General features: G+C 38.0%; 1 protein-coding gene across 1 annotated transcript; it reads right to left on the reverse strand.

Moving 5' to 3' along the window:
• Window positions 1–10,578: 10,578 nt before the first annotated feature.
• On the reverse strand, window positions 10,579–11,298 carry LOC145766683 (methyltransferase-like protein 27). Its single transcript, XM_082578393.1, has one exon. The coding sequence runs from the start codon at window positions 11,296–11,298 to the stop codon at window positions 10,579–10,581; it is 720 nt and encodes a 239-aa protein (XP_082434519.1).
• Between the last annotated feature and the right edge of the window lie 9,788 nt (window positions 11,299–21,086).

Genomic DNA, 21,086 nt, shown 5'->3' on the forward strand with positions numbered 1-21,086 from the left:
CTTCCCACGTTTACCAATGTCTTGGAGAGAACCGACCACTACAAGTTGACCAGGCTCCAAATTCTCGGCCATTTTTTCCGGCCCTGAAGACCTGGCAAGTAAAAATCGATCCATTTACTCCAAAACTGCTGAGAAAGTGACAAATTGAACCGATAATCCCTTCTTAGTTGGTCACGATCATGTGGTTGCCCAACAGCACAGTATGGGTCTAAGTATAGGGTCAAGAGTGAGGCAGGGGTGATGACAGTAAAATCCCTAGGGTCGTCACTCAAAGGTACCAAAGGGCGTTCGTTCACGATCCGAACGGCACTGCCTGTGTACGTAAGCAGTTCAATAAAATTGGGCTTACGTATTGAAGAGTCCAAAATGTGAAAAAAGTACTTGGTCATATCGGCCACGAAACCAAATCTACCAAGCTGAAATCTAGCCAAGAGATCTGCCAGAGAGTTTAACAAATCAGTACCCGAAAACATTACATCATTAACACAAGTTCCTCGAAATTCAGACTTGCCATCGTAAACAATACGTTTTTTTAATTGTGACGTCACAAAGTATGGTAAATACCATTCAAATCCCTTTACATTTTCTGCTTCACCAGCACGCTCAATATAGCCATTAGATTTAAGATCCTTCATGGTGTGAGTAAGGAAATCACAAAGTTCAGGTTGTTTTAAAGCCTTCTTCCTTAAAGCAGCAGCTCTATCTGACGCCAACACAAAATTGTTAGGTAGATCAATATCTTCCTTCAACGGAACAGGTATCTCGAATCGACCATCTTTCAACTCAATATTCGGTTCAACAAGTTCTCTAGCCAAAATGTCATTGCGAGACAATTCACAGGTTTCATTTTGCAAGGTCAAATCCTGAATGACTTTATTCAGGTTTGCTATTTCCATATCACGAGACTCAATTTTACGCTGAAAGCCAGAGATGACATCCGACTCTGAAGACGTCTGCACTCTGCACACATTTGCAACGCTTTCATCTAAGGGTGACTTACCACCACAAGCCAACTAACCGAGAGGAGTGAGTAAAGCATGCGGTTCACTACGATTTTCACCAACACGTTATTCTTCTTTTGCCCACATCAAATAAGCGTTGTCGTTGCCAATCAGTACATCTACAGTACTACAATCATTCAAATGAAACATATTCACGTCATGAAAATGACGGAAACCACTTAAATCCTGTTTATGCGGTAAAGTTTTAACATCGTCAGCCCAAGCTGGGTTAACCACCGAAGTTATATCACAAAACAGTTCATCTGTCTCTAACGACTGGATGTTGAGTTTAACAAGGTTAGCACAAGTAGGTTTCTGAGCAGCCAGAGTAGCCTATCCATTTTAAATGACGCTTTATCATACAGTTTAAGGCCAAGTTCACACGCCAAATCACTCGAAACAAAAGTCAACTGCGAACCAGGATCATGCTGACAATACTCCAACTTCGATTTGCCAGTCATTGGATTCAAAACACGAGCAGCAGTAATGCGGTTAAAAGCTGCTTTAACATTTCCAATCTTAACATTACGCACAGGAACTCTGGCACGAGCATCATCTTTGCCAATCGAATCCAGAGAATCACGTGACGTCACATAAAAATCATGCAGAAGAAAATAGTGTTTCCTATCGTTGTTAGGGCCACACTTACGACAGTTGTTTGCATAAACGCAGTCCCTAACCATATGCTGGCGCAAACAATTCAAGCATTTGCCAGCTTTCACAATAACATCTCTCCGATCTTTAGGTGTCAAGCGCAAAAATTCTTTACAGTTAGACAAAAAATGATATTCAACTTGACCACGTGACGAACAACAAATGCATGCCGGTAGGTTTTTACGTCTGGCTTCACCACCGCGCGGTGCGTCAACAGCAGTCGAGTACTGCGAACTCCCTGACATCACATCATCATGGGGTTTTACGGACGTCTGCCTAACCGGACATGAAGGCAATTTTTCTTTGCCAAACTTTTTAAAATGCTGCGACTCACCAGAATCGCCCATTAGCATAATGCTAAAATCAGTCGACTTGCGCGTTTCCTCCCGTACTACAAATTCAAACAAACTCTGAAAAGTAGGCTCATCAGTAGGCTACCACCATACTGATCACCTAAAAAGTCAAGATAACGCTGCTTAGCGTCAAACGGGAGTCGCTTAGCCAAATCCAAAACAAAACGTCCTTCCAATTTATCACGCTGACCATAAGCTTGCGCGTAAAGCAGACATTGCGACAATTCATCTTTAAACTCTTTCAAATCACTGGATAAGATCGAAGTCAATTTGCTACCATAGCGATACTTTCTAATTTCCGGTTCGGCGAAAAGACCTCCACGAACCCCAAAACGCTGGGACAAGCGAGCTAACGACATTTCTATCCTGTCTTCTTCTGACAAGCCAGGAGTGTCGGAAACCAAATTAGCAATCGTTTGCGCAGCTGTTCTAACACAAGCTGCTTGTAACAAAGTCAAACGAGTTCCTTTAAAGGGCAAAGCTGCCATTAAGGCCGTAACACGATTTTTGAAGAAGATAAATGGCATATTATTACCATCGTAACCAATCAAGGCCGCCTTATCGAAAAACGTCCTACTACTTTGGTATTCAAAAAAGCTATCCTGTTGTTGAGAACTCGATTTAGCGGGAGAAGACAAGCTATAGGCTATCCCTTAAGGGGCTGAGGGGGCTCACGGCTCAGTCACATGCACAGCCCGATCACGATCCTCACACACGTTAAAATCAGGAGACGCGATATGCCTCTCACAACCACCCAAATTACGTGTAGCTGGGCGATCAAAAACTAGCGGCGCAGAAAACTGTGAAGGGGGCAAAGCATTACTGCTATCAGCGGCCACGTGACCTGTACGCTCTGGGGGAAGAGTTCGGCTAAAATTCACAGGCTTTGGCTTTAGATCCTTAGCTGCGGCCCTGAGACCTCCTGAAACAGTTTGAAAACATGTGGATTGTACTGGTCCACTTACGGATTGAACAGGTGTCTGGAAAAGGTTATCTAAATTTAACCGAGATTGATGTTCACTTCTGGAATGCCTAGAAGATCCCTTCTTAGAGCTACGCCGGGAGCCCAACTCTGAACGATATTCAGCTAAAACTACCTCTTTACGTTGTTCAGCCCTCAACTGAGCGTCTTTGAGTGCGAACTCAGCAGCTCTAGCTTCGGCTCTCGCGGCGGCCTCAGCAGCTCTCGCTTCGGCCTCAGCTCGTGCGGCCTCAACTCTTATGGCCTCAGCTCTCGCGGCAGCCTCTGCTCGTGCGGGCTCAGCTCTAACGGCAGCCTCAGCTCTCGCGATGGCCTCAGCAGCTCTTGCTTCGGCCTCAGCTTGGATCTGGAGCTCCTCTCTTCTGAGCTGTAGGTTAATTTGTGCAACTATCCGTGACGAGCTCTCAGACATCCTAGTGCTTACATTTGAAGCGCTATCCTCAAGATGTATGTCAGCGTCCAACATATCTGAGAACTCTCTTACTTTTTCTTCGAAGTTATTTTTTAACGAGTTAAATTCGGGATCTACCCTATCACGAAGTTCTGCCAAGATTGCAGAGTTAAAAATTTTAGTCAAAAGAGCATGGAAATGCCGTAAATCCTCTTCCAAAGTAGAGAACTTAGATCTAAAAATTAACAGTTCCTGCTTATCACTCAAACAACCTAGGGCTACAGAAAGTTCCCCAATTTGAATCAAAATATCCCTTCTAAGATGCCGGGCCTCTCGAACTGACTTAGCCTCATCGTTACTGATGGGTCCCTCCCCAGAATGGCCTGCCCGACCGCAAAGAACATCATCAGGCTTAAACTCAGTCGAGTCTACGGCGGTCGAGTCCTTGTCGCCACCGAGTGTAGACATATTAAATGTTGGGGCTAAATTAACAACTAAAAAAATTAATTTACACAAACACACAAAATTATTACAGTAGTTATAAAAAACTTAACTGCAATGACCGTAAAAAATACAAAAAGAATTTAAATGCACAATACCGCAGTTGTACGGGTATATGAAGTCCTAAAGTTCCACAAAACTTGCTTGGATTCGTTCACTTGAATCTTCAAGCACAGATGGATTGTCTTTAATCTTCTTTCTTGCCAATGAATGTCAAAGTTGTTTTTCCTCAGAACCAACAAAGAAACGCCTTTAATTTTTAGCTTGAAGTTCTTCAGTACCAACTGAGAAGAAATGTCTTTAATTTTCTTTTGCTTCTGCACCAAACACTAGACAGAGTAACGTCTTTTATTTTTTATGTGCTTCTTGGCCTACCAGCTAACAAGTCACGTCTTTTATTTTTTATGGTCACAGCGGTAAACCATAATCTCTTCGTGGGAAAATTGTAACATAAGATTTTCGAATCCGTTCGTCTGCATGTAATGACCGAAAAAGAAACACTCCTTTGAAACGTCTATTCAAATTTGTATTTCTGTAAAATTAGCCACATGGCTGTCGAAAATGGGATGCAACGCCGTACACCACTAAAACTTGTCACTACAGAACAGATTACTTGGATAAAAGACGGAAATTTTCGTCCAGCTGACAAGCACTAAGCAAACCAGTTAAACATGCGACCAACCTCTTCAAGCAACAATTTTAAAATGAATGACCAGAATAGATATCAATATCTCAAACTCACGTACGCAGTACTGTGACGTAATAGTGAAAAACATTATCACGCAATTCAAACAGGTGTTCAAAGGTGATGATGCAATATTTCATGTTTAAACAGGTTTGACACAAGTCTTACGAACGATGGTGCAATTTTGGCTCATTTTTTAGGAAAAATTCCATGACGTAAAATTCAGTAGACCTGAACGGTTTTATATGACGTTTGATTTGTATAGAGATTGGCCGTAACAACCGGCTATCAGCACAAGGCTGAGCACTCACTAGTACAGCGAGCAGTCGGCTGCCGAGAAACATTGGAGTTGATTGGATGGTCTGAATGGCTAGTGTGGAAGCTACACCGCTATGGTTAGCGCATCGCAACTGCTCGCTGTAATAGTGAGTGCTCAGCCTTGTGCTGATAGCCGGGATTGAAAACCATCTGGTGAGAAAACTAGTTCAGTTTGTTTTTATTTCTGACCATCGCAATAAAAAACAATATAGCAGAGGTCTAGAAAAAAGTAGAAGCGACAAAAGCGAACGTTGTAACGTGCTTGATATTCATGTCAAAACAGGACAGTCAGTTTAATATATGGTACCATTTCATCACTTCTATTTGTTGTAATGTAGCCTACCTGCACCATAAAACTGTATTGACATAACTTCATGAAAAAAGATTTATATAAATATTTTAGTATAATACAAACCAATTTATTAAATACCGGTACCAAACAACAATCAGTATCTCTTCAAAAAATAAAAATGATCAATTTAAAAAACGTAACTTATTGACTCTCACAGTTCAATAAAGACATCTACATATATTATTTTTTGAAGCAAGCATCTGGTTGAGGGAGCCTGCGTCTTACACAGTGAGAGTCAATGTCATAGTAAGAAAACTCCGAATATGTGAAGTATTCAGGGCAATTGTATTTTGGCGGAATAGTGGACGAATTCTGAGCTTTAGAATATTCATCATTGGTGGTAGAAGGCTTGTCACTTTCTTCGTTGGAAAACTTTCTTTTTATACTGAATCTTCCATTCAAGGTTGTCCGCACTGACGAAATGTTAAACAAATTCATCAATGATCTCTTATACCGCAGCGGTGGTAAAGCTCTTGGCAAGTCTTTAATCAAATTTTGAGCCATACCGTATTTAAAAAACCTAATGGTACCTGAAGTGTAAAAATAACCAGTGAAAAAGTAAATTGCATTATTACACTTTTGTAACTACAGATTGAAAAGGAGACTTTTGAGGTAGAGATAAATAAGGGATGAACAAGTATATTTGCATTTAGCTCATGCGTCACACCGAAAAGGTAACTTTTTTAGGTTTACAAAATGTTATAGCCTACTTTTTATAGAATAGTGTAGTTTGTAAAATAAAACTTAGTTTTTTTTTAAAGCAAGCTTGTAATAAAGGTTAAAAAATTGCAGAATTGAAAATTAATCCTTTTAGTGTGGAACAGTAAAAGCGAAGTTTTGCATCTGATAATGTACAAGTGCTTATGAACAAAACAAGCCAAATCACAAAGTTTAGCCACTGGGAAAACTTAGCACAGGAGGTCAACTATTGAAAATACATGATACATGGATGATTACAACCAGGGCTGTGAAGTCGAAGTCATAAGGATTTTGGCATGTCCGGAGTCGAATTCGTTTTAGGTGAAATTAAATTTAAAAATATATAAAAACAAAAATCTGGAAACCCTCAGAAATCTGGCAACACTGAAGCCGGGGTCATACAATTTTCGCCTGATTTACAGCCCTGATTACAATAATACAATCGAATACTTGTCATGGTGAACGATGTAATTAAAGGAAGAAATGGAAGACTTGATTTTAGTGAGAACGTGGAAGAATTTTGAAAGAACATAAGGAGAAGATAATGAACGTGGTACAGGCCCGTAGCCAGGGGGGCCTCGCCCCCCCTGAAAAAAATTTTGCTCCTCCTGGCAAAATCCCAACATTCTCGAGCAACAGCTACAATTATAATGATTTTGACCATCTTTCCCGTTGCAGAGCTCCAACCTAGGCCTAATTAACTAAAATTGTTTTGTTTAGTTAACAGCTAAGATGATTAAACAATTTCGCCCCCACTACCCCCTCCTTTGGCAACCTCAACATGTTCAATTCAACCAAGGCCAACACGTGTTAGGTTGGTAAAAAAATTGTCAGAAACTGTGCACAATGAAAATGTTTTGGGAAAGAATGATTACCTAACAAAGAGGGAATGGTTTTATAGCAGGCCTACAAACATGTACAAATTTGGTTATTTCATATCAGCTGTCGCTATTCTCGGTACCAGTGGCGTAGCCAAGGGGGAGGTTGGGGGTTACAACTCCCCCCTTTGGCACGCGTGTGACGTCACGATATTGAGAATGGTGCTTTCAGTATCTATGTGTGTAAAACAAAGTTTGCCTAATTTTAAACGAAACTGCATTAAAAGAGCGAGTTTGGCCAATACCAAACATTCAAATATCTCAGCCAGGAATTAGCAACAAGAAAACACAGAGACTTAGCTTTATTACCGAAAAATGCCCAAGAAAACATGATCTTATCCTTTTGCTATGCCACCGGACAGCACCATTTTTCAGTAATATTTATACCCAAATTTTTGTTGAAAATGCTCTCAGAATGCACCAAATTCAAAGTATATGAATTTTTTAATTTTCTGGGAGAAGCCCCCCAGACCCCCCGCCGCTGGGTGTCGCCTTTGGCGGGCTTCGCCCGCCGGCCGTCAAACCCCCTCCCCCCTTTCAAAATTCCTGGCTACGCTACTGCTCGGTACCATACCTAATGCTAAGGGTCAGTGATAACCAATTTGTGCAGTGATAAACCAAATTTGTGCAGTGATAAATCGCAAAATGTGCAGTGGTAAAGCAAGTGGTTTTTGAAGACAACGTATACGAAATATAAACCCGTAATCTTTTAAGCAGTGTTGATTTTTTCTCTTCAATCCAATCAGTGTAAATAATTTTTTTTTCTAGTTTTCTGATCTGTGAAGTGTTCAACCTTGCAGCAGATATTGCTACATTTGGATCTAGCACTGCCGTTTGTGAGTGTGGATTCTCAGTGTTAACAAGGGGTGATGCTCCCACTAGATGGAGCATGTTACAACCAAGACAGGCAAACTTGGTGCTTATGGCCTTTAAATCTATCGATTTAGATTTGTTTGTGAGACGGTTTGCATCCAAACATTACATTATCCTCACAATACATATCAGAATTGAATTTCTGCAACATCTCTTTTGTTACAACAAAATGTTTGCAGCATTTGTTCTGAAACACTGAACTGCAGCCCAAAATTGGACAGCATTTTCTGGAAGTTTTGATTCCAATATTTCTTCTTCACTCCATGGCTGCAAAACAATCTTTCTGTATTGCTCTTCAATTTTGTCTGCATTTCTGTCATGCAGCAAATGTTGATAGCCTAATACAGAAAAATTTGCTCTTCTGACATGAGACAAAACTTTGGATAGTTTTAGAATGGCATGCGGTCATTTTGGTGCTTTTCAGAGTAAAGTCTATTTTGTTGGGTTCTTGATGGTTGCACGGTGCATTTTATTAATGCATTAGCCAAGTGGGCGTAGTCTCGTCTGTCCTATCACAGGAACCAAGGCTCCAGCAACGCTGCAATGTGTGATGACAAGCATATAAATCGACAAGTGCGATCAATCTACTGTTTTGCCAAGAAATTAAAATCAAAATTTTACAAGTGCTCCAGTGATATTAAAAATGTTCTGTTCCGTTCATATTGTACTACAATGTATGCATATCATCTGTGGAAAAATTATCATCAACGTGACATTAATCGCCTGTGTGTTGCCTTCGCCTTCAATAACGCATTTAGAATTATACACAATTTTCCTGAACATTGTAGCGTACGACCGTATGTGAACAACTGAACATCAAGTCTTGTGCAACATTATAACATCTGATGCATTACTTTGGAAATATGTTTTTTCTTTTGTTGGAAGATAGGAATTATCGTCAACCTTTATTGTTGCCTCCCTGATGAGGTTCGACTGCCATCGTAAATCAAATTACCGTCTTCATTACAATAACACTATGTATGCTGTTACCTAGTCTTGATGGCTGCCATGGCTCAAAGATATCAATACCGAGTATTCATCGTTTGATAACGTTAAATTTTAATGGTTGGTTGTCGAATCAAAATGAGCTCATAATTTCATTTTGAATGCTTTTGCGTTGCTGCTGTTTGTATGTCTCTTATTTTTATAGCCTACTTTCTTTGTGCTGTTTCTTTTGTGATTCGAATATGGGCATTCTTGTCTGATACAAATAAATAAATAACAGCACATCAACTACTGTGTAGTAGTTGCTGACATTAGGTCACTGTTTTACAATTAACCACTTGATGATTAAAGTCAGAAATATACAATCAGATAAGATCTATATCTAAAAGTTTACCACCGCCATGCAATTGCTTAGGTAGACATTAAAATTTGTAGGGGAGCAAAGTACAGCATGAAGAAGAGGGGAATCCCCAGTTACAATAACGAAACATTTAATACATACACGCGCCATGCGGATTGTGATATCTCAAAATCTCAGTGAACACAAGGCTCACTGATAATATCATCAAATAATATAGGCAGTGGCTATTTGACTGGCGCCGGTCTTTGAATCTGAAACACTATTTGACCGGTCATGACGTCACTACATAGGCATTTTTTTCTTTTTCAAAGCAAAAGACGAGAAGAGTGCCTATATAAGTTCTAAATTCAACACTTATGTTCAACTGATTCTGTGGCGCGTAGGATACGCATCGCACTGGTGCTCCAGAGGGAAGGAGTTCGATACTATACGGAAGCGTTTTTTTTTTTCAAACTAAATTTTGACCTGAAGTGACTCAATCATTAGGCTTCTGCGTTTTTGTGGTCATTTTTTAATTTGAACAAACGACGCAAAAATGTAACGACGAACGGAAAATTACCCAGAGAAATTCTCAAATTCCAGAAAATTAAAAACTCTAACTTTATTACTTAATTTAATTTTTTAATTTTCTTGAATTTAAGAATTTCTCTGGATAATTTTCCGTTCGTCATGAGAGGATGTGACCATGTTTGCCGAACGACGCAAAAATGTAATGCGTCATTTGGCAAACACGGTCACATCCTCTTATGACGAACAGAAAATTATCCAGAGAAATTCTTAAATGCAAAAAAATTAAAAAACTCTAACTATATTACTCATATTTGAAAAAACATAAAAAATTGGGCTGTAGGCTACTCAAATTAAAAATTGACCACAAAAATGCAGAAGCCTAACGATTGAGTCACTTCGGGTCAAAATTTAGTTAAAAATTAAAAAAAAAACGCTTCCGCGAAGTATCAAACTCATTTCCTCTGAAGCACCAGCGCGATACGTATCCTACGCGCCACCGAATCAGTTAAACATAAGTGTTGAATTTAGAACTTATATAGGCACTCTTCTCGTCTTTTGCTTTCAAAGAAAAAAATGCCTATAATAGTGACATCATGACCGGTCAAACAGTGTTTCAGATTCAAAGACCGGCGCCGGTCAAATAGCCACTGCCAATAATATATACAATATTGAGCGGCACTTGATTAATTATTATTGATAAACAGTTGTATTTGTATAACTAGGGGCTAATTATGTTTTAGATTTCATTCACATGACAGTGGAAGTATTGTGCATCTACAATTCATTTTAATTTTGTTAAAATGATTGATTTGCTTTTTAATTAATACATAATAGTAAAATTATGACACAATGTCGATTGTCGAGTCAATTCTGTATGAAATTTAAAAAAAATTAAAAATGTATCCCACAAGTAGTCGTAATTGTACATACATACTAAACGAATATGACAGTCATGCTGTAAATACTACAAGTTTTACTAGACCCATCTTAAAATCTGTTGCTCAATAACTACACATTAATTACCGTACCACGTGAGCCTAATGCTGACATGTAATTCACGATTTTATTTCTTAAATTATGGCAAATCAGCTGTTTTCTTGAAACAATAGCAGATTCCACCAATATATTTGCTTTGATTTGTACTTTCATCTGGCGAAGTAGCTAGCTCAAACTGTTCTATGTTTCGACGAGATATCTCTATCCAAATCTCATTTTTGATGAAACCACTGATAGCCTTTTCAAGCCTAGCAACATAGTCAATATTTGAAACATTTGTTCTTGTTGTGAAAACAAGCAATCCTCCGATTCGAACAGCATTAATTAAAAGTTGTAAGCAATTAACTTCCACTTGACTCGGGCTCATTGCTCCACACATAATAACGACATCATATTGGCCAGATGACAGCTCTTTTGGAAGTACATTTGTTTCTTTTAAAATACAACAATATGTATGCCGATAAAAAGGTTTTGCTATATTCAGTATACCCATACTACCATCAACAGCATCCCAAGGTCCATTAAATTCAGCTTTCTTTAATTGTTTTGCAACTCTTCCTGTCCCAGCAGCAAAGTCGATGATTGAGCAGTCTTTGATCAATTCAGAGTCTCGTTCAATGCACTCTTGAAGAATTTTCACTGCTTCAACATCCGCTGAGTATTCTAATAAATCAACATCAGAGTCAAAATTTTCTGCCCACTGATCATAAGACTTCAACTTGTCTTCAAGATGCTTCGATTCGCTGTGACTAAACTGAGCTACTCGTTCAAACACTTCTTTAATATTCTTTGATGCCATGATTTGCAAGATCCACCATAATTTTTAAAAAATGTTTACACAGCCCTGATTACAGATTTTAGATAGATAGATGTTTATTAGCTGCTGCGAAAAAGATGCACAAAAAGTCAAAACACAATGTACGGTACATAGCAAAACTGTTGAAATGATATAATAACAATTAAAAATAAGAAAATGATGAAAGCATCACAACAGCGGGAGGCTGCGAAGACCATTCAAGGTCTTCAAGTCAAGCAGCCACCCCTTAACTCATTAATGATAACTTAATTATAATCGGTTAATTGAGAAAAAGACGTAATAATAAATAAATAACAGTGAAGCTGTCCAAGATGATTAGAAATTAAAAAAATTCAGGTAGGCCAACGTAGTAGCCTGTGTTACAATTGCAAGTCAGATTAGTAATTTAACATTTGCCTGCCTAATATGAGTCAATACCGTAATTTTCTTTTTGTACATTCTTTTAAAGGTTGTGAAGGAGGATTTGCGAATTTCATCTGGTATGTTATTCCAAATTTTTGCGCCAGAGTATTTTATTAAGCGTTGTAGTTTTGTGGTGGTGTATCGATAATAATAGTAATCTAGGTTGGTCGAGTTTCGAGTAGTAAAGTGGTGAATTTCGTTGCATTTTTTAAAGTAGTTTTGAAAAGAGTCGAGTAATGAGTTAAAACTAAATTGGTACATAAATTTAGCAATATCAAAGTTGTACAGATCTTTTAACTTTAGGATATTGAGTTGTTTATAAAAGGGTGTGATATGGTCAGCCCATTTGCCTTTCACAACAGCTTTGACTGCCTTATTTTGTAAAACACCAAGCTTTCCAATATGTGTTTTGTATGACGACCCCCAAATTGTCAGTCCGTATATTAAGTAAGGATGCACGAGCATACGCGCCGACTTCCGGGGGGGCCAAGGGGCGGCGCCCCCCGTAAATTTATGGTTGAGGGGCAACAAAAATGGTGATTACAAGTGGTGTTTTGAAGATAAAACACTTCGCGAAAGAGATTTAGATAATTTAAACGGACTTAAAGAATGCCAAAAGCAAGAAAAGCATACGTTGCTCTTGCCCGCAAAACAGCAGCTGATCGCATGGCTTTCTCATACGGTATGGAAATTTAAAGCAGATGGTAGAGTAACTTACGCTGCTGGAATAGTCACGTAACTATTCACGGCAATATTCAGTAAACCAGCTAAATTAGACGCACTATTTTCAACGAGGTCTTCCCGCTGTGAGACAATTATGATTCAACAGAACGCATTGTTTTCTTCGCAATGTGTGAAAATTAAATCGAAAAGCGATAAAAGAAAAGGCGGTTAATGGTCTTGGTCGCAGATATTTCCTGCATTAACGACATCTCTTACTGCTATTATCACCTAACTAACCTGACATCATTGTTTTATGCGCCGCTAAGGTTTGACATCGACTTTAACGATCATGGAATGTTACGTACTAATAAGAACGATTATATCCTACACGCAAAAATATAAAAATGATTTCTTAAAACAGCTCTTTCTGTTTTGCCTCGTGAGCTTTGCATATTGCTTAACAAGTGCATAAAGTTTAGAATTGGCAAAAAATCATTGCATTTGAAAATTAAGTTTGAATCACTGCAAATAAACGTATTCAAAACTTTTACTTAGGCCAACGCGATTTCACACTCCGTAATCTACGTCGACAATGATTTTTAGTGCGTTCATTTTGAAAACTGCCGAGCTGGAGACAACAGCATGTCCTGTGTTAGTTGAACCTGTTTTTTTGAGGTGAAAATCACTTGCGAACATCTCGACCTATACTCGAGTATATAGCCTACTCTATTCAATAAAAGACTACAAAGACTTTTGATAAAAAACAGAAGAGAAAACACTTTGCCGTTGTCAACGCTTTGAAAGTAAGTAATTAGCGAAACGAGGTTAATAAAACTGATAGCGGGTTTCCACTCTGCTTGAGATCATGATTTTTTGCGTTTTATTTCGATAACTTCACTGTGTTGATCGTTGTTATTCACTCGCACGAAAAGGAAATGAATTGGCTTGTTTTCCAACTGTTCCAATTATAAGCTAACAATATCAAAAATTTTACGACTAGGCGTACTACATGCGTAAAACTAATCCTTTCAAGCAGCGGTTCTAATAAATTCGGTTTGCGACCTATTTGTCAATATAAACAAGACACTAAGCTTAATCAAAGACTATTTTAATTGAGTAAAATAGCGTTACGGTTATGACGTCATCACCTTTCTCGCCCCCCAAGGTTTTATGCAAAGTCGGCGATATGTGCACGAGAGAATAGTAAAGCTGAAGCATAGCTGTGGTTGATAAACAATGTTTTAATTTAGAGAGTATGCCAACAGATTTGGAGAGTTTGGAAGATAGAGCATCAATATGAGAAAGAAAAGATAGATTCTTGTCAATTAAGATACCAAGGTATTTAGCAGTGTGAACATTTTTTAGTTGGGTATTGCCATAAAATACTTCAACATTAGTTGATGTTTGGTTGGTCTTGGGTGCAATTATTAAAAAGATAGACTTAGAAGCATTTATCGTGAGTGAATTGGCTGTGATCCAACGTTTGATTCCTTTCAGTTCCAGATTAATTAAATTTTGAAGAGTTAATACATTATCTGCTTTAATAACAAGACAAGTGTCATCAGCAAATAATCTAGGAACAGAAGAAACGCAGTTAGATATATCATTTATATAAAGTAAAAAGAGAAGTGGTCCTAATATGGACCCTTGAGGGACGCCAAATTTTATTTCTTTTAATGTAGAATTTTCTTGTCCTATAGACACAAATTGTTTATGATTTTTCAAATAGGAAGTAAGTAAAGCATTGGCAACTCCACGAATTCCATTGATCAAGTTTATGCAAGAGTTTTTCATGATGAACTGTGTCAAAGGCTTTTTTAAGATCTAGTAAAACAAGTCCAGTCAATTCATTGTTCTGCATTTGCTCATATGAGGAGGTAATAATGTCCAGAGCAGCATGACTTGTTGAATGGTTGGCACGAAAGCCATACTGAGTAGGCGTTAAGATCGAATGTTTATTTATAAACGATGTCAAACGTTTGAACATTAACTTTTCTAGAATCTTTGAAAAGCATGAGAGTAGAGAAATTGGTCTATAATTATTTGTTTCGAGTTTGCTTCCAGATTTATAAATTGGAATGACTTTAGCAATTTTGAGAACATCTGAAAATATGCCATTCGAAAATGCGTGGTTGAAAAGGATAGATAGAGGCAAGGCTATGATAGTCGAAGAGATTCGAAGGAAATAAGGCAAGATACCATCACTCCCTGCTGATTTATTTAATTTTAGTTGATGTATTTCTTCTATTATTTCGTACAAGTCTGGTGGTTCTAAGAAAATGGAAGAGGAAACACGGTTGCTTCAAAAGTCTTTAAAATTATATGTTTTATCAGTTTCGACTCGTTCTGCGAGGTGGCTTCCGATATTGGCAAAAAAGGAATTAAAACTCTCAGCTATTTTTTTTGGATCGCTTTCCAGTTTATCATCAACGCGAACACAATCAACATTTTGGGTTGTTTTCTTTTTATTGGGTAAAAGAAAATTTATAATACTCCAGATTTTTTTTGGTTCATCACTGTTAATGTTCAGTTGGTTTTGAAAATACTGCTTTTTAGCTATACTTTTAATCTTTGTTAGTTTATTTGAGTATTTTTTGTAAATGTATTTTCCTGTTTCGCCTCCTGTTAGAAAGTGAGTTTTGTACATTTTTTGTTTGTTTCGTATGGAAACAAGCAATCCTCGAGTCAGCCAGGGTTTACTTTTCAATTTAGCTTGTCTACGAGAGAGTTGTTTGAGTGGAGCATGTTTATCAATTACTTTAATCAATTACAGTATTTTAGGTTTTTAGCCTCCCACTATGTCACAGTATGCGTAAAAAATAACAATTTAGATTAAGACAATTGAGTAGAAAATAATAAATACCCTACCATATTGTTAATTTTGATCAACAGCAAGGCATCCTTTACTAGAAGGGCACAACTGCTCTGTTCACTGTTCAGTAATAACACCATGCCCAGCGCAGCCCACTGGCTAAGTGGCTAACTTACACACAATGACCAGAGAATTCTGTGCTACTTTGCAGAAACTCACTCCTGACTAACTGGAACCTCCCATGCTCGGGGTTTGTAACTTGAGTCCGAATGATTAACTTGAGTCCTGGGCAAAAGTGACTTCTAGAAAAGCTAGAGACACAATCTTAGAATCCATATTAAAGGCATAGTAAATGAAATTTTCAAACGGAAATTAAGCATTAAAATGCGTAAACTGAACATTCAAGAATACATTTCAAAAAGAATTACCAAAAAAAATTTGTTTTCAATAGCACTGGCAAGGCCCAAAGTTCAATGTTTCATTTATTTTTATTTTTTTTCAAAATAACCAAAAAGTGCAAACATTGCTCGAGAATACGTCACTATAGACAGCAATAAAAAAAGCCATGTTAACACTAACATCAGATCTGATGTTTTGAGCAAACTGTCTGTTGTTTTACTGTTGAAACCTGCTGTTTTGATGTACATACATATATACATAGCCTACAGTGAAATCGCCCGCAGTAACAACTATTGTGCGATCAACTGAAGGGTTGCCAGATGTTTTCAAAATTTCCAGCCCAAAAGCAATTTCAAACTAGCCCAAAATAGCCCAATATTGTTGCTTGTATAAACTATCCCAAAATTAGAAGAATTCGTTCACAAAATCAGTCCAAATTGACGAAACACAATCAATCATCAAAGATCTTATTTCTCACACTTAAAAAAACACCTAAACAGCAAGGCACAGTCCTAAATGTGCAATAATGCAAGATATATACAATAAGGATTTAAAATTAATTGTATCAAGAAACAACAAAAACGTTGCCCAAAAAAAACAATGATGAAGGGAACATTGAAACTATTTTTTCATTCTGTTTACTTCTGCCTAATTGCTTGTACCACTAAATGATTGTTCAACAGATTAGTTGCTGGAATATTATGTTGTTTGATGCTACCTTCGAGTCTTCGACCTTTGTATTAAATACTGTAAAAGTACACATAAATGCAACGATTTACACTCAAACTAACACATTAAATTGTTACACTTTGGAAATCACATCAGCAGTTCAAAAACAGTGTCTGCATTAGTTTCTAAATCACTAGTGTTAGCTTGGGAGTCGCTTTCAATGGTGTACATATCCAAGGTAAACAAACAATACATGGCTCGTGTCGGTTGAAATTTGTTGCAACAAACACCACAACGAGCCATGTAACCCCAAATACCCCAATGCGTTCCACTGCTACATTGCTGAAGGGCAATGGAAGCAGGGAGAGAACAAATTGTGCCACTCTGGTAGTAGACAGTAAGACAGAGCACTGGGAGCAGGTAATAATTAATAGATCAAACAAGCAGCCATACCATTCCTCCTTCACAGTGCCGGATTAACTATAGTAGCAGATGTAGCAGGTGCTACGGGCCCCGCGCTTGGTGAGCAAAACATTTGTTTTTGCAAAAAAGTTGTCGAACATAGTTGGTAAGTAATTTTTGGCTTGCAAACTGGAATGGCATGGGAGAATATTATAGTTGTAGGATTAAATTACTTAGTCCCAACGTCTTATCCCTTCCTAATTATTGTAAACTTTAAAAACTGGTAATTTCCGCTGGAGGCAACTGCCTGTTCTGATCAACCTTCTATACAACATCTAACTACAGTATTTCACTTCGATTAAAGAAAACAACATTGACACCACGTTTCCTAACTGACAATTTGTTATGCATTTATCTATGTATGATGGTATACTAATTGTAGGCTACAGGAAAGAGATCATTTTCAAAATTGAAGTTGATTAAAAACTAGCCTATCTGCGAAACACGATGGGGCAAAAGCGGCTACACTATAATCAAAAAGTATCAAATCTATAAAATATTCAATTACTTCCCAGTCATTATCTGTACATCAAATCAATCTGCTACAGGCCCGGCACTTGTTTAATCCGGCACTGCTCCTTTACGTGACGTTTTCGTCACTTTTCCGCTAAGGCGCTACGGTACATAATCCAGTTTAACAGAAAAAAGTTCACCTAAAATTCAACCACCGTCATTCTGGCAGAATAATTCTGCGCGATCCGCCTAAAAAAATGATCCGTAAAAATTTGCGCGATAAACAATGCGATGAAAGTAGCAACACTCGGAAGCTGATAAAATCACTTCTCATTACCACATCAAAGCAAATCTTATATTTTTTCCATAGCCAAATGAACAGTGAACACAGAAATTTAAATAAAAAACTCGACTTGTCAAAGATAAAGCAACTGCAATTGCGAAAAGTTAGACAAAAAATCGTATCTATTAAGACTGCTATATGTGATATGGCAAGAAAAGTAAGCATCACAAAAACGACTATAAAAATACTTTCCCGAAATATTTTTCGGAATTTTATTTTTGAATCGTGTTCAGAATTAAATTTCCTTTCCAGGGATGGCAAGCTCGTGGTGGGGCAGACGAAGGAAACGCGAGCAGAATGGTTTAAAAATGGAAGAAATGTCTTACGTATTTAAAAACAAATAGAGATTTTAACGTTGATAAACGCCTTCAATTAGGCGTCTATAAAAATATTTTCCCGATATATTTTTCGGAATTTTATTTTTGAATCGTGTTCAGAATTAAATTTCCTTTCCAGGGATGGCAAGCTCGTGGTGGGGCAGACGAAGGAAACGCGAGCAGAATGGTTTAAAAATGGAAGAAATGTCTTACGTATTTAAAAACAAATAGAGATTTTAACGTTGATAAACGCCTTCAATTAGGCGTCTATAAAAATATTTTCCCGATATATTTTTCGGAATTTTATTTTTGAATCGTGTTCAGAATTAAATTTCCTTTCCAGGGGTGGCAAGCTCGTGGTGGGGCAGACGAAGGAAACGCGAGCAGAATGGTTTAAAAATGGGGGAAATGTCTTACGTATTTAAAAACAAATAGAGATTTCAACGTTAAAAGACGCCTTCAATTAGGCGTCTATAAAAATACTTTCCCGAAATATTTTTCGGAATTTTATTTTTGAATCGTGTTCAGAATTAAATTTCCTTTCCAGGGGTGGCAAGCTCGTGGTGGGGCAGACGAAGGAAACGCGAGCAGAATGGTTTAAAAATGGAAGAAATGTCTTGCGTATTTAAAAACAAATAGAGATTTTAACGTTGATAAACGCCTTCAATTAGGCGTCTATAAAAATATTTTCCCGATATATTTTTCGGAATTTTATTTTTGAATCGTGTTCAGAATTAAATTTCCTTTCCAGGGGTGGCAAGCTCGTGGTGGGGCAGACGAAGGAAACGCGAGCAGAATGGTTTAAAAATGGAAGAAATGTCTTACGTATTTAAAAATAGAGTTTTTAACGTATATGCACGCCTTCAATTAAGCGTCTATAAAAATATTTTCCCGATATATTTTTCGGAATTTTATTTTTGAATCGTGTTCAGAATTAAATTTCCTTTCCAGGGGTGGCAAGCTCGTGGTGGGGCAGACGAAGGAAACGCGAGCAGAATGGTTTAAAAATGGGGGAAATGTCTTACGTATTTAAAAATAAATAGAGATTTTAACGTTGATAAACGCCTTCAATTAGGCGCCTATAAAAATATTTTCCCGAAATATTTTTCGGAATTTTATTTTTGAATCGTGTTCAGAATTAAATTTCCTTTCCAGGGGTGGCAAGCTCGTGGTGGGGCAGACGAAGGAAACGCGAGCAGAATGGTTTAAAAATGGGGGAAATGTCTTACGTATTTAAAAACAAATAGAGATTTCAACGTTAAAAGACGCCTTCAATTAGGCGTCTATAAAAATACTTTCCCGAAATATTTTTCGGAATTTTATTTTTGAATCGTGTTCAGAATTAAATTTCCTTTCCAGGGGTGGCAAGCTCGTGGTGGGGCAGACGAAGGAAACGCGAGCAGAATGGTTTAAAAATGGAAGAAATGTCTTACGTATTTAAAAATAAATAGAGTTTTTAACGTATATGCACGCCTTCAATTAAGCGTCTATAAAAATATTTTCCCGATATATTTTTCGGAATTTTATTTTTGAATCGTGTTCAGAATTAAATTTCCTTTCCAGGGGTGGCAAGCTCGTGGTGGGGCAGACGAAGGAAACGCGAGCAGAATGGTTTAAAAATGGGGGAAATATCTTACGTATTTAAAAATAAATAGAGATTTTAACGTTTATAGACGCCTTCAATCAAGCGCCTATAAAAATATTTTCCCGAAATATTTTTCGGAATTTTATTTTTGAATCGTGTTCAGAATTAAATTTGCTTTCCAGGGATGGCAAGCTCGTGGTGGGGCAGACGAAGGAAACGCGAGCAGAATGGTTTAAAAATGGGGTAAATGTCTTATGTATTTAAAAATAAATAGAGTTTTTAACGTATATAGACGCCTTCAATTAGGCGCCTATAAAAATATTTTCCCGATATATTTTTCGGAATTTTATTTTTGAATCGTGTTCAGAATTAAATTTCCTTTCCAGGGGTGGCAAGCTCGTGGTGGGGCAGACGAAGGAAACGCGAGCAGAATGGTTTAAAAATGGGGGAAAGGTCTTACGTATTTAAAAATAAATAGAGATTTTAACGTTTATAGACGCCTTCAATTAGGCGCCTATAAAAATATTTTCCCGATATATTTTTCGGAATTTTATTTTTGAATCGTGTTCAGAATTAAATTTCCTTTCCAGGGGTGGCAAGCTCGTGGTGGGGCAGACGAAGGAAACGCGAGCAGAATGGTTTAAAAATGGAAGAAATGTCTTACGTATTTAAAAATAAATAGAGATTTTAACGTTTATAGACGCCTTTAATCAAGCGCCTATAAAAATATTTTCCCGAAATATTTTTCGGAATTTTATTTTTGAATCGTGTTCAGAATTAAATTTGCTTTCCAGGGATGGCAAGCTCGTGGTGGGGCAGACGAAGGAAACGCGAGCAGAATGGTTTAAAAATGGGGGAAATGTCTTACGTATTTAAAAATAAATAGAGTTTTTAACGTATATGCACGCCTTCAATTAAGCGTCTATAAAATTATTTTCCCGATATATTTTTTGGAATTTTATTTTTGAATCGTGTTCAGAATTAAATTTCCTTTCCAGGGGTGGCAAGCTCGTGGTGGGGCAGACGAAGGAAACGCGAGCAGAATGGTTTAAAAATGGGGAAATGTCTTACGTATTTAAAAATAAATAGAGATTTTAACGTTCTTCTTCGTCGTATGAGCTGTTCTTCCGGACTATATATTTGGGCATGATGTCATCAGCCACTCGACAGTCTCGTCATCCAGGGCCTTCAGTCCAAGCGTTCCATGTGGTGGTTGATGGATTGGGCAGTCATGGACGACATGATCTACTGTTTGGTCTGTGGCGCCACACTCGCATCCCGGTGAGGGAGCCAGACCCCATCTGCACATGTCTGAACGAAAGCGACCGACGCCGGTTCGTAGGCGGTTAAGCCGGACCCACGCAAGTCTTGCGAGGGACATTCCCGGAGGGTGGGGATCGACGTCGGGTAGGAAATCACGGAGTCGGGAGGTGTTGTTTTGCCACTCCATGTTCCATGTGTAGTTCGTCCAGTGTGCCGCACTTATTCCAAGATCTTCAACGTTGTTCAGAAGCTGTCGTGCGGCGGGCACAAATGGGCGTCTTGATTTCAGTCGCTGCTGTCCTCCAGGTAGGCGCTGGAGTGTACTGTGGAGGAGGTGGTCGGGGTCCAGTGCGCGACGAGCAAGGGAAATCATGGCTCCTTTACGGCGAAGCTCAGCAGGTT

This window comes from Aplidium turbinatum, chromosome 3 (assembly GCF_918807975.1).
Source record: "Aplidium turbinatum chromosome 3, kaAplTurb1.1, whole genome shotgun sequence".
In the NCBI taxonomy this organism is placed as follows: Eukaryota; Metazoa; Chordata; class Ascidiacea; order Aplousobranchia; family Polyclinidae; genus Aplidium; species Aplidium turbinatum.

Excerpts from the sequence above, each read along its gene's own strand:
- LOC145766683 (XM_082578393.1), bottom strand. The coding sequence starts at position 11,298 with ATGGCATCAAAGAATATTAAAGAAGTGTTTGAACGAGTAGCTCAGTTT.